This window comes from Mastomys coucha, unplaced genomic scaffold (genome assembly GCF_008632895.1).
Source record: "Mastomys coucha isolate ucsf_1 unplaced genomic scaffold, UCSF_Mcou_1 pScaffold5, whole genome shotgun sequence".
In the NCBI taxonomy this organism is placed as follows: domain Eukaryota; kingdom Metazoa; phylum Chordata; class Mammalia; order Rodentia; family Muridae; genus Mastomys; species Mastomys coucha.
In genome coordinates, this window is record NW_022196911.1 from 48358759 (window position 1) to 48375363 (window position 16605).

The 16605-nt window shown below is 39.1% G+C and overlaps 1 protein-coding gene and 1 pseudogene across 3 annotated transcripts in view; both read left to right on the forward strand.

The window, feature by feature from the left end:
* The window catches only part of LOC116078929, an 18479-nt pseudogene extending 4275 nt beyond the window's left edge, over positions 1–14204 (forward strand).
* The window catches only part of Aff4 (AF4/FMR2 family member 4), a 75649-nt gene that overhangs the window by 5405 nt on the left and 53639 nt on the right, over positions 1–16605 (forward strand). For 2 of the 3 annotated variants that reach the window (XM_031354339.1, XM_031354337.1), the window contains exon 2: positions 15625–15751. In XM_031354339.1, coding sequence (XP_031210199.1) covers positions 15629–15751 — 123 coding nt within the window. In that variant the 5' untranslated portion in view covers positions 15625–15628. Of the gene's footprint in view, positions 1–14895; positions 15074–15624; positions 15752–16605 lie in introns of those variants that run through there. The other variant, XM_031354338.1, reaches the window with a different exon arrangement.

Below are 16605 nucleotides of genomic sequence, written 5' to 3' on the forward strand. Positions count from 1 at the left end.
GGCCTCGAACTCACAAATCCACCTGCCTCTGCCTCCCAAGTGCTGGGATTAAAGGCGTGCGCCACCACTGCCCAGCTCTCTCTCTTTTTAAAAAAGATTTATTTTTATTTTTATTTTATTTTTTTAATGAATGTGAGTACATTGTAGCTGTCTTCAGATACACCAGAAGAGGGCATCAGATCCCATTACAGATGGTTGTGAGCCACCATGTGGTTGCTGGTAATTGAACTCAGGACCTCTGGAAGAGCAATTAGTGCTCTTAAGCCGCTGAACTGTCTCTCCAGCCCCAACCAGTGCTCTTAACCACTGAGTTTTTTCTCCAGTCCTGGTATAATGGTCTTGGACTTCTCCATTTATTCTTCTGAGTTGATCACTTTTTTTAGAAAAAACTTCTTTAGTTGTTGCTAGCTTTCCATTGCTGTGATAAAATGTCTGAGTTTAAACAACTTAAAATAGAAAATGTTTTGGGGCATGTTGGTAACATCTTGAATCCTAGCACTTCTGGAGAAAGTGACAAATGGATCTCTGTGTTTGAGGCCTGCCTGGTCTACATGAGTTCCAGGCCAGCCACAGCTATATGGTGAGACTTTGTCTCAGAAAAAAAAAAAAAAGAAAGAAAGAAAGGAAGATTTATTTTGGTTCAGGGTTCCAGAAATTTCAGTGCTTATTTTTTGACTGTTACTTTTGGGACTCTGGTAAGGAAATATATCATAGCAGAGGGTCAGAGGGTCAGAAACCAATTCACCTTATGGCAGCCATGAGGAAGAGAAAGGAAGGGAAGAAATGAAAGAAATGAGGAGGAAGGGAGAGAGACCCACAAGATTTCCCTCATGACCCAGTTTGCTTCCACTAGGCTCTGCCTTCTAAAGCCTCTGCCATCCCCAGTGGTACAGACTGGGGATTACGCTTTCAGCACAAGAGCCTTTGGGGACGGCCTAGATCCAAGCCAAATCATCTTATCAAGAACTCAAGAATGGTTGTATCAAGGGTTTGTTTAAAATGTGTTCAGGAGTAGTTCTTTATCATTTGAGATGTCTTCAGTTCTCTATTGCTGCAACCTGAATTTATCATCTGAATTTAAAGTCTTAGATTTCCTGTTATCATAGTGAGAGTAGGGGCCTGGCTCTTAGTCCCAAATCCATTTTCACACTGTCTAGTTTAGTGGTCTGTCTTGTACTAACATACAGCTACATCACGTGAAAGAAATGGAGTAAAAGGCATTCTATACCATTTATCTCTTGTCTGTCTAATATACATATACTGTCCTGCTTTTTCCATATGGACATATTCTAACTACGTGCATCAGCAAACAACTTCATTCTTTTGTAGGCTGTTACCCAAAATTAATGTACCAAACACATTTAAAGGTTACTGTTCTCCTAGATACTGAGTTACTCTCCTCTTAAGAGTTTATTTTTATTATTTTTTAAATTATGTGTGTGTTGTGTCTCCCCTGAAGCTGGAGTTAGAGGCAATTTGAGCTTCCCACCATGGGTGCTGAGAACCAAACTCTGGTCCTCTGAAGAACAGGCAACCATCTCCTCAGCCACTGATGTCCTGACTTACAAGTCTGAAGACTGGGAGCTCAAATGCTAAGTGTAATTATTGCTGATATAGCTGATAAGCAATGGGGGACTTGTTAGGTTGGATTGGGTTTGGTTTTACAGTATTGAAACTACACTCAGGATTTATGTATGGCAGGCAGGTCCTCTTCCCCTGAGCTACCTTCACATTTTTGAAATAAACTCTTTCAGGGAAGGGACTAGATATTATTTTCAAGCTTACACTGATTTTGGTATTACTGGATATATGGTAAGGAAGCCACGTGATCTAAGCAGCAACTTTATTGACTTTCTTGCAAATAGAGTGACTTCTTTGGTTAGTCAAGTAAAGATTTTATGTTCTGTCAACTGAAAGATTTTCCTTTTTTTTTTTTTTGTTGTTTGTTTGTTTTGTTTTATCTTACATTAAAATTAACACTGAAAGGCTCTTTGGAAAGGTTAGGTAAGTACAGTTCTGTGTTGTTTTAGTAGTTAGCTGACAAGGGTCAGCGAACTATGGCCAGTAGACCCAATGTAATGTGCTGCGTGTTTTTGTGCAGCCTATGAGATAAGAATGGCTTTTATATTTTTATTTTGTTTTGTGTTTTTAAATAGTAGCAGAGTCAAAAAGAATGTTATTTGGGAAGAGAATATTGTAGGGAGCTCAAATTTCAGTGTCCATAAATAAGATTGTATTGGAACACAGTCAACCCATTTGTTTATGTATTGTCTGTGGCTGAGTTTTGCGGCTCTGAGGACAGAGTTGAGTAATTGACTCTATGGACTGCCAAACCTAATATACAGTCTGGCCTTAAAAAGGTTTGGTGAGTCTTGCTTTAGCAGATCAAATCAGTTATAATGGATATATGGGAATGGCTCTGATGTAAATTACAAGGTCCCTAATTTACTGTTGTGGCTGTTGGGGGTTTTGTTTATAGGATATACACACACATAAACTATTTGCACACATAATATGCATGTAATATAGTAGATATCTTACATAATGTGTAATATTGAATATAACATTTTATATTGAATAGTATATATAAAATTCATAACCATATAGCATTATAGATATTACTATACCATATGCCATGTAAAACAGGTAGGGGTTGAGCATTGTCTTAGCTATCTGCTGTATTCTTAGGGTAAGGCATAGTACACATGTCTGCTTTTAGAACAGCTCTGTGAATTGGGTGCAATCCAGAAAGACTGAGATTGAGATAAGGCTAGAAGTGGTCAGATCATTGTGTGCATATTGCCATTCCATCTCTTTATGGCTTCACCTCCAAATTATCCTATTTTCTTTGCTCTGGGGAATGCCACTGCCGGCATGATTTTTTCCTATAAATTGTACCTCTTCTGTCTTGCTTCTCACATCTGACTGGAATCCAACATTCTACCTCCTTAACACATGTGAATTCAACCTCTTTTCAAGATTAAATTAAGTTTTCATTTCATTTTTTTTAAAGATTTATTTATTATTGTAGATAAGTACACTGTAGCTGTCTTCAGACGCACCAGAAGAGGGCATCAGATCTCATTATGGGTCGTTGTGAACCACCATGTGGTTGCTGAGATTTGAACTCAGGACCTTCAGAAGAGCGGTCGGTGCTCTTACCTGCTGAGCCATCTCAACAACCCCAAGTTTTCATTTCTTAACATTCCTTTCTGTTTTTAAAAGTTTATTTTTGCCTAGCAGTGGTGGCATACGCCTTTAATCCCAGTATTTGGAAGGCAGAAGCAGGAAGATCTCTGAGTTGAGACCAGGTTGGTTTACAGAGTGAGTTCCAGAATAGGCAGAAGTACACAGAGAAACCCTGTCTTGAAAAAAAAAAGTTTATTTTTATATGTCTTTACTAGCATATTATCTAAGACTTATTGAGCACGAATGAGTTTTATGAAACTTCTGAAGAAAGACTGTATAGCCTCATTCTCCCTTGCAGCTTTTTTTTTTTTTTTGCCATGTTTAGATTTTGTTATTTATTGTGTTTGTGATGTCTTAGTGTATTGAACTAATGATTTTGTAGTGGCGTCTACTGGGAAGGATGTTGGATAAAATTTGATTATAACATGGAATGTGTTACTTATTGCAGGTAGAACAAGTCCAAAAGAACTCTGGCATAGCAGTTAGTGACATGTTTTTGATATATGTGGTATTGGTCATTTATGTAGTTAATAAACTTGGAAACAATTTGTTTCTACAGAGTATTTGTTAACAGACTTTAGCAGTATACTAGAAACAGTCTGACTCTTACTCATAAGTGAAAAAGTAGAGCGCCCCAAGTCACAGGGGAAGCATGCAATAAGAAACCTTAGAAGCTGATATGGCATCGTCAGATTAGACTTCCATGAACTAGTATATAAAGGCTTACAGTCGTTATTACTGTTGAGACAGGGTTTCTCTATGTAACAGCCCAGGCTGTCCTGGAACTCACATTGTAGACCAGGCTGGCCTCGAACTCAAAGAGATCCACCTGCCTCTGCCTCCCAAGTGCTGGAGTTACGTACCTGCATGCCTAAGGCTTATAGTTACTAAATCTGTTTAATGTAACATTTATGCATATTAAATACTAGTATTATTGAAATAAAGTTAAAAATTATGGGACCCAAGGCTGAGAATATAGCTCAGTGATAGACTTTCCACATATATATGTATATGTGCATGTACATGTGTATGTGCATATATATGTGATTTATAAATATTAAAAATATATATTTAAATATAATATATATAACATTTTAAAAATATAAAGTCAGTCCTAAAGCTAGTTTTTTCAAGTCATTTGTTACTATAAACTTGGGTTTGAGGTTTAGTTATATAAGCTATAATGATGAATTTATGGCTATTTGAATATGTATACTATCTTTAATCATTGAAGTCAGCACTTAGATTGGGATGCTTCATTTTTACTGAGGTAGTAAGATTTGAGAGACAAGCTTACTGGTCAGTTCAGGCCCTGAGTGTTCTCATTTATGTCTTTTGTTTTGCATTTCTGCTCCTCAAACCTATTTTCTGACTACATTTGGTCCACATCCATTCCCTGGGTATGCCTTTCCTCCCTGTTCTTTAAATTTGTTGCACAAGTTCTTTGCCTACAACTCACACGACCCTCTCCTTCCTCCTGCCTTTAATCAGGCTAGTTGCAACCAAAGATGCTAGCTTTCATCTCAGAGATGAAAAGAACTTTCCTTTCTTTCTTTTTAAAAAATTTATTTTATGTATGTGAGAACACTGTCGCTGTCTTCAGACACCCCAGAAGAGGGCATTAGATCTCATTACAGATGGTTGTGAGTCACCATGTGGTTACTGGGAATGGAACTCAGGACCTTTGGGAGAGCAGTCAGTGCTCTTAACCACTGAGCCATCTCTCCAGCCCCCAGAACTTTTATTTCTTTTTTTTTTTTTGCGGGGTTGGGGGGGGCGGTTTGAGACAGGGTTTTTCTGTGTAGCCCTGGCTGTCCTGGAACTCACTCTGTAGACCAGAAATCCGCCTGCCTTTGCCTCCCAAGTGCTAGGATTAAAGGCATGTGCCACCACTGCCCGGCGGAATTTTATTTCTTAAAATTTTAGTCTAATATAGTATATGGCCTAGTATATGCACTAAGTAGTTGTTGAATTAAGTACAGGGTTAACACTGCCTTATATTTCCAGGTTGGGGATGTAGCTTAGGTGGTGCAGTGCTTGGCACTCCACCCAGCAGCATGTAAACTAGGTTTGGTGATGCATGTCTGTAATCCCAGTTCTCCCACAACTTGAGAAGTGAAGGCAGAAGGATCAGAAATTCAAGGACATCTTTTTTTTTTTCTTAGGTTTTCTGAGACAGGGTTTCTCTGTGTAGTCCTGGCTGTCCTAAAGAGAAGGCTTTTCCTAAAATTATTATTATTCAATGAAAGCATTGACAATAACAATTTGCAAATTTTGGGGGGGGGGTTGTTGTTTTTTTATTTGTTTTTCCAGGCAGGATTTCTCTGTATAGCCCTGGCTGTCCTGGAACTCACTCTGTAGACCAGGCTGGCCTCGAACTCAGAAATCCGCCTGCCTCTGCCTCCCAAGTGCTGGGAGTAAAGGCGTGTGTCACCACCGCCTGGCCAAGGTCATCTTTAATAACAAATCTAGTTTGAAGCTAGCTTGGATTATATGAGACCCTATCTCAAATAAACAAACAACCCACATTTATCTGTCTATGTATATGTGTATGCATCCATATATATGTGTTTTTATGTTCCGGTATCCTGGAGAGGCAGCATTTGCTGAATTTTTGAAAACTTCATTTTACACAATTATTGTTTTCTTTTCCTTTTTTTTCCCTGTTTTGAGACAGGGTCTCTCTCCATAGCCCTGGTTGTTGTGGAACTTATTATATAGGCTAGATAAGGATTAAAGACATTTACTACCATGTCCCAGCAAGCATAGGGTGTTAAGGAAAAGTAAAAATTGATTGTTTGTGTCCTTTTTTTTCTCTAAACATAGGCTCTGCTGGGATTAAAGGCCTGTACCACCACTGCCCTGTGTAACTTTCTTGTTTTGAGACAAGGTCTCACTATATAGTAGCCCTAACTGGCAAGAACTTGATCTTTCTGTTTCTATCTCCCAAGTGACTACATAAATTTGTGCTACAAAAGTCTCAAATGAGACAACTTTTATTTTGTTTTTGTTTTCACTTTTGTACTTTTGAGACAAGATCTCTCTGTGTAGCCCTGCTTGGTCTGGAGTTCTTTCCATAAACCCTGCTGGCCTTGAATTCACTGAGATCTGCCTTGCTCCAGTGCTTAGATTAAAGATATGGACCACCATAAAGAAGAGAAATGTATTTAAATGCTGATGGATAGGATTAAAAGGGCTCAATAGAGAGAAAGAAGGCGAAGTTGTTTCAGAGGTGGCAGGAACTATTGAAGATCCAGAAGATAACAAATTTTGGGAGATTGTTTTTGATAAGAAGAACTATTTTTTTGTTTGTTTGTTTTTTTGTAACCAGGAGGAAATAGGCTCAGATGATGACACTTTGAGAACTGATAGGAGATAAGGTATTGTTTCAAATTTTGTTATTTTTTCAAGGCAGGGTTTCTACATGTGGTCCTAACTGTCATGAAACTGGCTCTGTAGACCAGGCTAACATTAACATTGATCTACCTGCCTTTGCCTCCTGGGTGCTGAGATTAAAGGTGGGCACCACATACCTGACCCCTGTCTTTTATTTTGAATATTCTGTTTCTTGGTCATAAGAGAAAGTTATTTGTGGAATAAGTTAGGATCAGGGGAAGTCATAGGGCTCAATGAGATACTTTTTGTAATAGGAAAGAAAGACTGCAACTTTGAGGAAGCCTGGAACCTGGTTGAGAATGATTTATGAGACAGGCTAATAGAAAGTTGAGGTGACACATAGATATTTGATTAAGAGCTGGGTGTGGTGCTACAAATCTGTTTTCCCAGCAGTTGAGAAGTCGAAGCAAGAGGATAAGGGGTTCATGATCATCCTGAGTTAAAATCATTTTGAGAACAGCCTGGGCTATATGACACCCCGACTTAAAAAAAGGAAAAGAAGGGGCTGGAGAGATGGCTCAGTGGTTTACAGCACTGACTGCTTTTCCGAAGGCTCTGAGTTCAAATCCCACAACCACATGGTGGCTCACAATCATCTGTAGTGGGATCTGGCGCCCTCTTCTGGTACGAGTGAAGACAGCTACAGTGTACTTAGATATAATAATAAATAAATCTTTAGACCAGAGCAACTGGAGTGAGCGGAGGGCCTGAATTCAAACTCCCAGCAACCACATGATGGCTCACAGCCATCAGTACAGCTACAGTGTACTCGTATATACAGAAAATAAATAAATAAATCTTTAAAAAAAGGGGGGAAAGAAAAAGAAAGTTAGTTTTAATTAAGAAAATAGAAATGACATGCTCAGGAGCTAACTCAGTGGGAAAGTATCCCAGGACTGGGGAAGGAGGAGGACGGTAGATTTCTATCTCCTCTGTTCACTGAGGCACCTGCCTCCAAAAATAATGTAAAAAGTGATTGAGAAAGTCACCCAGAATTGACCTCTGTGTGACATCCATGGACACACATGCACACATGCATGTATCCACACAAGTACAACACACAATGGCAAAATGCTATAGAATCATTAACCTTGTTTTAATAATTTTTACTGTATTTTACATCTGAAGATGAGAGAGTAATGGTAAGCTCAGTAGTGGATTTTTTTTTTTCTTGCTCATCATTACTAAAATACTAGGTTAAATTTCCAGCCCTGAGAAGACAAAAGAACTAAAAACTGTACAACTTGTTAGCACTGGCTCTTGGACAAGAGCCCTTCTGTATAACATATTGTCTTGGGACCTGATGCTTTGTTAGTTTGGCTTTGATCTCCAGGTGTGCACTCTTTGTTTCCTTACCTGGTAGGAAGTGATCTCTTCACAAGTTCTCCTGGGTAGAGAAATTCTGCAAATGAGGCCAAGAGGGGTTTTGGGTCCATGACGCTTTGTGCCTTAACATAGTACTTTGTGGTAAAGTTAAAGTCAAGTAGCAGTTGTTTGAAAAGAATTGAAATATCAGCTCAAGTCTCATTTTGAGATTTGGAGTTTAAACTATCAATAATCTGGTAGTTGAATACCCCCCCCCTTTTTTTAGTAGGATAATTGTTATAAGATAGTAATGGGGGAGAGACATAACAGATTCTGAGCTTCACTTGAAAGGGCCATGTTAAAGCAATACTTTACTTGTTTGTTTGTTTGCTTAGAGATGGAGTCTCTCTATATAGCTCCAGCTGTCCTGAAACTATGTTTGCCATGCCAGCTGAACTCACAGACATCCACCTGCCTCTGCTTTCCAAATACTAAGATTAAAGGCTTGTACTTCCACTCCTGGCCCAATATTATTTTAAACTATTTAAAAATTTTAACTTAAAATTTATAAAAAAATATAAAATTAATGTCATTATTTATAAAAAGTAGATTATTTCTGACTAATTGGGAGTGCATATTTAGATTTTTATATTTACCATATGCTTCTTGAATTCTTTTAAATTAAAAAAGCTTATTTTGATGGTTAGACTGATAGCTCAAAGGTTAAGAGCACGGTCTGCTCTTTCAGAGGACCCAGGTTCAATTGCCGGCACCCACATGGCAGCTTCACAACTGTCTAAAATTCTAGTTCCAGGGGATTAAATGCCCTCATCTGCTTCATATAATCCTACTTGGATGTGGGCACTTAAGGTTGCACAACCACACACATAAACACATAAAAAAAAGAAATAATTTACTCTTTGATAGTTTTAAACATACATAAATGTGTTTCTATATATAATGTATTCACCCCTGTTGGATTAATTATGGAAAAACACACATAGTATAAAATTTTACTATTTTAGTCATTTTATGTGTAGAATTCATGGTATATTCACAGTATTGTACAACCATCAGCACTGTCCTTTTCTAGAATTTTTTCATCACCCCAAACAGACATTCTGGCATACTATAAAATGGTATTTTTTTTCCCACCATCCTTATCTCTATTCTTCTGGTTTTTATGCATTTGTTCATTCTGGGTATCCTGTTAATTGGAATTATGTTATATATGCCTATCAGAGTCTGCCTTATTTCACATAGCCTAATGTTTTCAGGGATCATTTTTGTTGTAGCAGAGTTTCATTCATTTTCATGACTGAAGATATTCTGTTATATGTATATGTCACAATTTGCTTATGTTGATGAATACTTACCTTGCTTCTATCTTTTGATTACTGTGAATGATGCTTCTGTGAAGTTGGTGTACAAGGATCTCAGTGGCTTCTTTCTGTTTCTTAGAGTAAATACCTAGAAGTAAATTGCTACACCATTTGCTAATTCTCTGTTAAAAGTTTTTTAAATTTTTAAAAAATAATTATTTTTTATTTTGTGTGTATGACTATTTTGCCTACATGTATGTATATGTATCCCAAGGTGTGCCTCATATCCATGGAGGTCAGAAGAGGGATTGGATCCCCTGAACTTTGGAGTTATACATGGTTGTGGATCTATTGTGTGAGCTCTGGGAACTGAACCTGGATCCTCGACAAGAACAGCAAGTGCTCTTCGCCACTGAGCTATCTTTCTCTTGCCCTAATGTTAAAGTTTTGTTTTCTTTGTTTTTGATTTTTAGGTTTTGATTTACTTTTATGTGTTGACCAGAATGTATGTCTGTGCATCATGTGTGTGCAGTACCTGCAGAGGCAAGAAAAGGACATTGGATCCCCTGGGACTAGAGTTACAGACATGTTAGCTGCCATGTGGGTCCTCGGGAAGAACAGCTAGTGTTCTTAACGGCTGAGCCATCTCTCCAGTGCCTATGCTAAAGGTTTTGAGGGATCACTAAACATTTTTTTCCATAGTGGCTGCTCCATTTGTGTATTCTCACAGCAATGCACAAGGAACACCAGTTCCTCTATATCTCATCAGCACTGTGGTGTTTTGAATGAGAATGGTCTCCATAGGCTTGTATATTTGAATGCTTGGTCTCTAGTTGGTGGAACTGTTTGGGAAGATTCAGGATGTATGGCCTTATTGGAAGAGGTTTGTCACTAGGTTGGTTTTTGAGGTTTCAAATGCCTAAACATTTTCTAATTAGCACTCTTTCTCCTAATTGCGGATAGAGAGAGATAGATATAAGCTCTTAGTTACTGCCTCAGTCCCTTTGCCTACCTTTCTTCTGCCATGCTTCCTACCTGATGGAAGCATGAACCCAAAACAAAACCCTTCTTTTATAAGATGTCTTGGTCATGGTGTCTCTTTATATCATTAGAAAACTCACTAAGACACCTGTTTTGGGCTTTGTTTGTTTGTTTGTTTTTTGTTTTTTAAAGATTTATTTTATATATGTAGTACTTTGCTTGCATGTATGCCTACATGACAGAAGAGGGCATCAGATCACAGTATAGGTGGTTACGAGCCACCATGTGGTTACTAGGAACTGAACTCGGAACCTCTGGAAGAACAGCCAGTGCTCTTAACCCCTGAGTCATCTCTCCAGGCCCCTTTTATTTTTTTTAAAAAATCCTGAGCTGAGCCGGGCGGTGGTGGTGCACGCCTTTAATCCTAGCACTTGGGAGGCGGAGGCAGGTGGATTTCCGAGTTCGAGGCCAGCCTGGTCTACAGAGTGAGTTCCAGGACAGCCGGGGCTACAGAGAGAAACCTTGTCTCGAAAAACCAAAAAAAAAAAAAAAAAAAAAAAAAAAAAAAAAAAAAAAAAAAAAAAAAATCCTGAGCTGGATTGCATCATGCACAGTTTTTTTTCTTATTTTCTGTTTATTTTATGTGTGTACATGCCTATGTGTGTCTTGTTAAGTGTACTATGCACATGCAGTGCCCATAGAGGCCAGAAGAGGGCATCATAGCCTTGGAACTGGAGTTATGGGAGATTGTAATTGCCACACCTGGGTGCTGGGAACTAACTGACTGAACTTCGTTCCTCTGCAAGAGTAGTAATTACTCTTAGCTACCGAACCCTTTTTCCAGTCCCAAGTTTCTTCTTTCATGAAGCTGATGTTTAATGCATCTCACAAATTTTGCTGTTTTGTTTTTACTTTCATTAGTTTACAGGATACCTTATTTCTCCTGAACTTTCTTTTTAACCCATTTCTTCTTTAGGAATGTATTAATTGCCACATATTTATGATATCCTCAAATTTTCTTTGACTATTGACTTTTACCTTCATTCCAGAATAACCTTACGTGCCTTTAGGTTTATTGAGACTTGCTTTATTGTCCAGCATGCAATTCTGTACTGGAAAGTGGCCTATGTTTATGTGAGAATGTGTCTTTTGTTGAAGTGTTGTTTAGTAATTATTAGATCTATTTGGCTTATTTAATGTTAGTTCAGTATATCAATTGGGAGGTTGTAAGATGTTCTCTTCATGACCTTTATTTTTTGAATAATGTTAGGATATTTCAGTAATATGAGACAGTAGTCGTTTCTGAGAGTTTTACGTTTAAGCCGAAGGGTTTGGGAACCTGAGTTACTTTCAGAGGTTCATTGGTATAAAACCTACAGTAAGGTCATGAAGATGTAGAAAGAGAAATGACAATGACCAAAGAGTCTCCTTTAAGATGGTAATACCCTTTCTTTAAAAGAGAAAAACGGGGGGGGGGGGGAACTTGATATGTCAGTAGTTAAGAGCATTGGCTGTTTTGTCAAAAGACCTGGGTTCAATATCCCAGTGGCAGCTCACAGCTGTCTGTAAGTCCAGATCTAGAGGAATCTAAGACATGAACCTGCAGGCAGAACACTCCTACATAAAGCAAACAAACAAATTGAAGCAGTGGTGGTGTATACTTTTAATCCCAGCATTTGGGAGGCAGAGGCAGGCAGATCTCTGAGTTTGAGGCCAGCCTGGTCTACAGAGTGAGTTCCAGGACAGCCAGGGCTACACAGAGAAGCCCTGTCTTAAAAAAATCCCAAAATATAGAGGTCTTTTTTCTTTTTTTTCTTTTTTGGTTTTTCGAGATAGGGTTGCTGGGATTAAAGGCATGCGCCACCACCGCCCTGCTTTTCTTTTCTTTTTAAATTTTTCTTCCTTCCTTTCTTGAGACAAGGTTTCTTTATATAGCTTTACTGTCCTGAAACTACCTTTGGAGACCAGGCTGGCCTTGAACTCATAGAAATCCACCTGCCTATGCCTCCCAAGTGCTGGGATTAAAGGCATGCTCTACCACCACCTGGCTCTTGTGAAAAAAAATATTTTTCAAAGATTTATTTATTATTATATGTAAGTACACTGTAGCTGTCTTCAGACGCACCAGAAGAGGGTGTCAGATCTCATTACGGGTAGTTGTGAGCCACCATGTGGTTGCTGGGACTTGAACTCAGGACCTTCAGAAGAGCAGTCAGTGTTTTTAACCACTGAACCATCTTTCCAGCCCTCTTGTGAAAAATTTTTAATGCTGTTTGATATTTAACAAGTATTTTTTTCCTTTTTCAAATATTGTGACCTTTGTTTTTAGTGATGAGGATGAAACTCCGAGCTTAAGCATGGTGACCATCACTTCACTGGTGATTTCCACTCCAGCCTCATTTTTGAGGATTTGAATTTAGGAAATCGGTAGTTAATCTGCCCTTTAGACTATATATAGCTTTGTATTTGGGCAGTGCCTTAATTCAAGAGTCCCAACTGAAACTTGTTTATGCAGTGACATCAATTTGTCAAAATATGCTAAAGGATATTTTCTTTGGTTTTATCCTCTGACAACAGTATTTATCCTCTATAACAGTATTTTCATGTACTTCAGTAGGTTATATATTAACTATACCAGAATATTATACACAGATATAAGTAACAACTAGAGGGTCAGGGAAATGGTTCAGTGGGTAAAGCATTTATTCTCAGACTTGACACTTTTAAGGTTAATCTCTGGAACCTACCCAGTAGGAGAGAATTGACTCCTATAAGTTGTCCTCTAACCTCCACACATGGGCATAGCACATGTGTGCATTAGCGTGCACATACACACACACCACATGAATGTAAAAAATCTTGTATTTAAAAAGAAACAACTTTTCTCTTTTCCTCCAGTGAGCCACTAAAGATCCTATTGTTATCGTGGCCAGCTGCCCTGTCCAGGGTTAACTGGTATTGTAAGAACAGGCCATACCCAAAGTTTCCCTTCTGAGGGGCCCCTGATGCTAAGATCTGCATCTTTGACTTGAGAGAGAAGAAGGCAAAAGTTGATGAATTTCTACTTTGTGGCCACAGAGTGTCAGATGAATAGAGAAATTCTCTCCTGAAGCTCTGGAGGTTGCCTATATTTGTGCCAACAAATACATGGTAAAGAATTATTGCAAGGATGGCTTTCATATTTGAGTGAGACTCCAACCTTTTTATACCATCCAAATCCACAAGATGTTATCCTGTGATAGAGCTGACAGGCTCCAGACAATTATGTGTGGTGACTTTGGGAAGCCCCGGAGCACAGGGTCCAGGGTTCACAGTGGCCAGGTCTTTCTGCATGCAGTGCGCCAAGCTGCAGAAGGACTCTGAGTAAAACCATGTTCAAGATCCCAGACCATCAGAAGATCCACATCTCAAAGAAGTAGGCTTTACTAAGTTTAATGCAAATGAATTTGAAGACATGGTCACTAAGAAGTAGCTCATTCTTGATGCTTGTGGAGTCAGATATATCCCCAGTTGAGGTCCCCTGGATAAGTGGCAGCCCCTGTACTCCCTAGGGCTTCCACAGTGCTCTCCGGTGCTCTACCAAATCATATTCAGTAAGGTATCGCACATCTAGACTGAAGAAAATAAAAAGAAATAACTTGAACACAATTTGAAACACTTGGAATCTCTCCATGCTATTGTTCAGAACTGTTGTGTGCGTGTATGTACATTCTGTGCATGTTTGGTGTCTGATGAAGACAAAAGAGGGTGTCAGATTCCCTGAGCTGAAGTTAAGGACATTTGTGAAACACTGGATTCTGGGAACTGACCCTTGGACCTCTGTAAAAACGGTGGTGCTGGTAACCACAGAGCCTTCCTTCAGTCCCAGGAATGTACTGGTTTTACTGCTCCTTGTAAATAAGGGAGTGTTTTCCTGGTCTGATTGACTTCTGTTTTCTTTTTTCTCTCTCTCATCCTCTCCCTCTCCCTACCTCTTCTTTATTGTTTTCTTGTTGGTGGTGATTGGTTATTTTTTGTTTTGTCTTTTTTGTTTGTTTGTTTTTTTGAGACAGAGCTTCTCTGTGTAGCTTTGACTATTCAGTAGACCAGGCTGGCCTCCAACTCAGAGATCCAACTGCCTCTGCCCCCAAGTGTTGGGATTAAAGGAGTCTGCCAAACTTGACTTCTGTTTTCTTATTTGGTTTAAAGTAGGCTCCACAGATTATATGCCGATTTTCCCCTTTTGTTGGTCTGTTTCTTTGCGCCTCTCTTTTTTCCTCTTTTAAAACAAAATCAAGGTAGAGGTTTAATCCCTAATTCAACTTCAGGGACAGGAGCAGCAGAGGTACTGGTGTCACTTAGCATTTTGTAATTTCTTTCATTATTGTCTATTCAGACAAAAGTCCCTGCTGTTCATAACTAAGTCACTCCTTTCAGTTTATTGTGGTGACAATATAGTATTATCATGATTGCAGAAGTGACACTCCCAGTTTTTCCTTTTTTTGTGTGTTTGTTTTTTGCCCCCCCCCCTTTTTTTTTGTTTCTCTGTGTAGCCCTGGCTGTCCTGGAACTCACTCTGTAGACTAGGCTGGCCTTGAACTCAGAAATTTGCCTGCCTCTGCCTCCTAAGTGCTGGGATTAAAGGCGTGTGCCACCACCGCTTGGCTCCTTTTCCTTTTTAAAACACTTTTCGTTATCCTTACTAACATATGCTAATTTTAGATTCTATCACTGAAAGCCTCAGATTGCCATTTATTAAGGCATTAAATGAAATATTGATATATTTAGAGCAGAAATGTCATTTTTTAGGAATTGTAGGACAACAGCAAAGCTGAGGTCAAACTGCCATAAGGATGGACAACACAGAGGCTGTGTCTGGGACAAAAAGAGATCAAGATAAGGTAGATGCAAAGGAGAGAAAAGCTGGGCATAGGGTGTGGGTGGTTAGATGCAAAGGAGAGAGAAAAGCTGGGCATAGGGTGTGGGTGGCAAATGGGAGTCGGGTATATGCCACCAAAGGTATGGCCAATTTAGCACTGTGAGGAGGAAATCCTGACAAGTGGGTTTCAGTAGGAAATACTTCTGAATGTACAGGGTTTAGCTCACTTTCAGGTAGCAGAGTATTTGAAAAATTGTCATGTTTGGGGTAGAGGAGTTAAAGAATGCTTGCCTAGAATGGGCAAGGCTCTGGGTTCAATTCCTAACACTGGGGAAAAAATGAGGTTGTTTTGATGGAGTAGTGGTTTCTCATACTGTAGCTAATGTTTCCTTTCTGGGTGACTGTTGAAGATGATGATGCTTAGAGCCAGAATCCCATTTCAGCACTATAGCCTGTTAACTACCTAGAGGTTGACAGAAATTGAAATCTCCATTTGGAGTGTTAAATTGACAGTCAGTACAGAATGTTCAATTTTTATTTTTTTGTGATGTAAAAATGTGCTTCTCCTCATAGCAACATGAACCGTGAAGACCGGAATGTGCTGCGCATGAAAGAAAGGGAAAGGCGGAATCAGGAAATTCAGCAGGGTGAAGACGCCTTCCCACCTAGTTCTCCTCTCTTTGCTGAGCCGTACAAAGTTGTAAGTTACCTTTCTTTGAATATTTTTTTTAATCTTACTTATATGACATTTGTGCTCCTATTTTTTTTTTAAATTTATTTGCATGCATGTGTCTGTATATGGTCTTTCTTTTTGGTGTGTGTGTGTGTATGTGTGTCTTCTAGGCATACCTTCAGGTTTCTGCAGAGGACAGAAGATGATATCAGGTTCCCTGAATCTGGAGTTACAAGTAGCTTTGAGCCATCCTACATGGGTGCTGGGAACAAAACTCAAGTCTTCTGGAGGAGCAGTACATGCTCTTAACCATTGGGCCATCTCTTTAGCCCAATGCATGCCTTTAATTGAAGCATTCTGTGAGGTGGAGGCAGCTGGAATCTCTGAGGTCAAGGCAAGGTAGACTATATAGAGCAACTCTGTCTCAAAAGAATTTTTTTGGGTCAGTGAATCTACATTCTTTACTGTTTATTAGGTATTCTGTATTCTTTGGTTATAACATCAATCAAAGACGACTGTCACAGATGCTGTGTTCCTCCCTGTTTCTTGCCTCTGCTTTTTTAGTAGGTTTCATTGACTGTTAGTATGTTGGGATGTTTCTTATATGTGTTCATCTGTGTTATCATAGATTAAATTCTCTGATAATTCTTCTAATGTTTTTTTTCTTTTTTTTTATTAGATATTTTCTTTATTTACATGTAAATTTCTCCTTTCCCAGTTTCCCCTCCAAAAAACAAAGAAACAAACAAAAACAAGAACAAACCCTGTTGCCTCCCCCCTCCCCATGCCTGCCACCCCACCCTCTTCCACTTTTTGGCCCAGGCATTCCCCTACACTGGGGCACAGAACCTTCACAGGGCCGAGGTCCTCTCCTCCTATTG